At 37.8% G+C, this 2236-nt stretch overlaps 1 protein-coding gene across 1 annotated transcript in view; it reads left to right on the forward strand.

The window, feature by feature from the left end:
• Positions 1-413: 413 nt before the first annotated feature.
• The window catches only part of LOC107709221 (serine/threonine-protein kinase pim-2-like), a 6568-nt gene continuing 4745 nt past the window's right edge, over positions 414-2236 (forward strand). Inside the window, exon 1 of the mRNA XM_016513658.1 lies at positions 414-432. Within this exon, the coding sequence (XP_016369144.1) occupies positions 414-432 (19 nt within the window). The remainder of the gene's footprint in view (positions 433-2236) is intronic.

The following is a 2236-nucleotide window of genomic DNA, read 5'->3' on the forward strand; positions in this document are numbered from 1 at the left end:
TATATATATATGACTGTAAACTGTAAAGACAACTGACTTGCTCTCTTTCAAATAATACGATTATGTGAGCGCGCCCAGTGTACACGTGACGTCACATGGAGTCAGTGACGTCACAGTGAAGCGTTCCACAGCCGCGAGTTCAGCGTCGAGCCGCACAGCTAATCTGATCTAGTGTGATCAGCTCAGTGAGAATCCGAGCAGAAGCAACGCTTATCACGTAAGAAAACACTCAAAGTCAATTGCTAATTTTCCAGCGCATCATTATAAGCAGCAGCGTTTCTCCTGTGCAGGAGTCAGTGGCGCTCAACACTAAGTGTTCAGTGTTAGTAGATGATACACTGACAGCCGGAGGAAACAGCACCGACCCTTCAGGAGCAAAGCCAGAGGCTTCTCCCGCAGCAGCAGCAGCAGCTATGGAGAACAGCGCAACAGGTGAACAACAAACTTCAGTTTGTGAAATGTCATTTTACTTATTTCTCACAGGTTTCACACATTAGGAAAATATATAACTATAAAAATCCTTAATTAAAATAATACTTTTGTTAATTGTTTGTTAATTTTGTAATCTGTTATTATTAACAATATAATTTGTGTATTTTATTACATTTTTAATTCCATTTTGTGAAGTATAGTTTGTTGTGGCATTTCATGTTAAATGTAAATGTTAATTAAAGGTGCTGTATGTAGGATTGACACCGAGTGGTTGAACTAGGTATGGACCTTTTTCACATTTCCGGGTTTCTCAGCAGCGGAAGTCGTCATAGTTGGGCTAACTTGAAGAGCAGTGAATGGGAGAGTACCACACATATATTTTTTGCATTCCCATTTGCTCAAATAGCAAAAGAAAAACTCCACGATAGTGTTTTCATGAATTTCAATAAAAGGAAAAAAATTGAGAGACAGTCAGAAGAGAGAACGATGTCAGATTTACCATCCCTCCCATAGACGCTGCATTAGAAACACCCTCGCATTAGCGTTAACTGTTTTTTGTGAAAAACAAACAAATATGAAAAACTTTCGAGGATTTACGATGCTGATGACCGTTAAATGCGTCATCACAGTATTGTGAAAAGGGTTCATTGCAGTCCAAATTCAAAATATTGTAGAGAGTTTTTTTCACCCGGCCCCTCCTCAGACGTGACGCACACGCAGGTTGCCAGATTGACGACATCAACAGGAACGAGCACACTATTTCTCACAGGTTTCACACATTAGGAAAATATATAACTATAAAAATCCTTAATTAAAATAATACTTTTGTTAATTGTTTGTTAATTTTGTAATCTGTTATTATTAACAATATAATTTGTGTATTTTATTACATTTTTAATTCCATTTTGTGAAGTATAGTTTGTTGTGGCATTTCATGTTAAATGTAAATGTTAATTAAAGGTGCTGTATGTAGGATTGACACCGAGTGGTTGAACTAGGTATGGACCTTTTTCACATTTCCGGGTTTCTCAGCAGCGGAAGTCGTCATAGTTGGGCTAACTTGAAGAGCAGTGAATGGGAGAGTACCACACATATATTTTTTGCATTCCCATTTGCTCAAATAGCAAAAGAAAAACTCCACGATAGTGTTTTCATGAATTTCAATAAAAGGAAAAAAATTGAGAGACAGTCAGAAGAGAGAACGATGTCAGATTTACCATCCCTCCCATAGACGCTGCATTAGAAACACCCTCGCATTAGCGTTAACTGTTTTTTGTGAAAAACAAACAAATATGAAAAACTTTCGAGGATTTACGATGCTGATGACCGTTAAATGCGTCATCACAGTATTGTGAAAAGGGTTCATTGCAGTCCAAATTCAAAATATTGTAGAGAGTTTTTTTCCACCCGGCCCCTCCTCAGACGTGACGCACACGCAGGTTGCCAGATTGACGACATCAACAGGAACGAGCACACTTGACGATGACTGAAATGAAATACGCGGTGTTTTCCACCAACTACCCGGGGTGCCGAAATACAATTGGGTAAACTGGTAGTGGGTGGGTTTCACAAACCAAAACAGAAACCGACATACCGGCCGGAACGCACATTTTCAAAGGAGAATAACTGACTGTAGCATTGTTTTTCAGATAAACAAATATGTTAACTTAGCATGTTTCTTAAATATCTGCAAACATATTATGGTATTTTTATGCTTTAGTAGAGTCAAAAACTTACATACAGCACCTTTAAGTAATAATAACTTAAACAAATACAGGTAATTTACAAAATTAAAGTTCATTGA

Source organism: Sinocyclocheilus rhinocerous, unplaced genomic scaffold (genome assembly GCF_001515625.1).
Source record: "Sinocyclocheilus rhinocerous isolate Xijiao unplaced genomic scaffold, SAMN03320098_v1.1 scaffold776, whole genome shotgun sequence".
Taxonomy (NCBI): Eukaryota; Metazoa; Chordata; class Actinopteri; order Cypriniformes; family Cyprinidae; genus Sinocyclocheilus; species Sinocyclocheilus rhinocerous.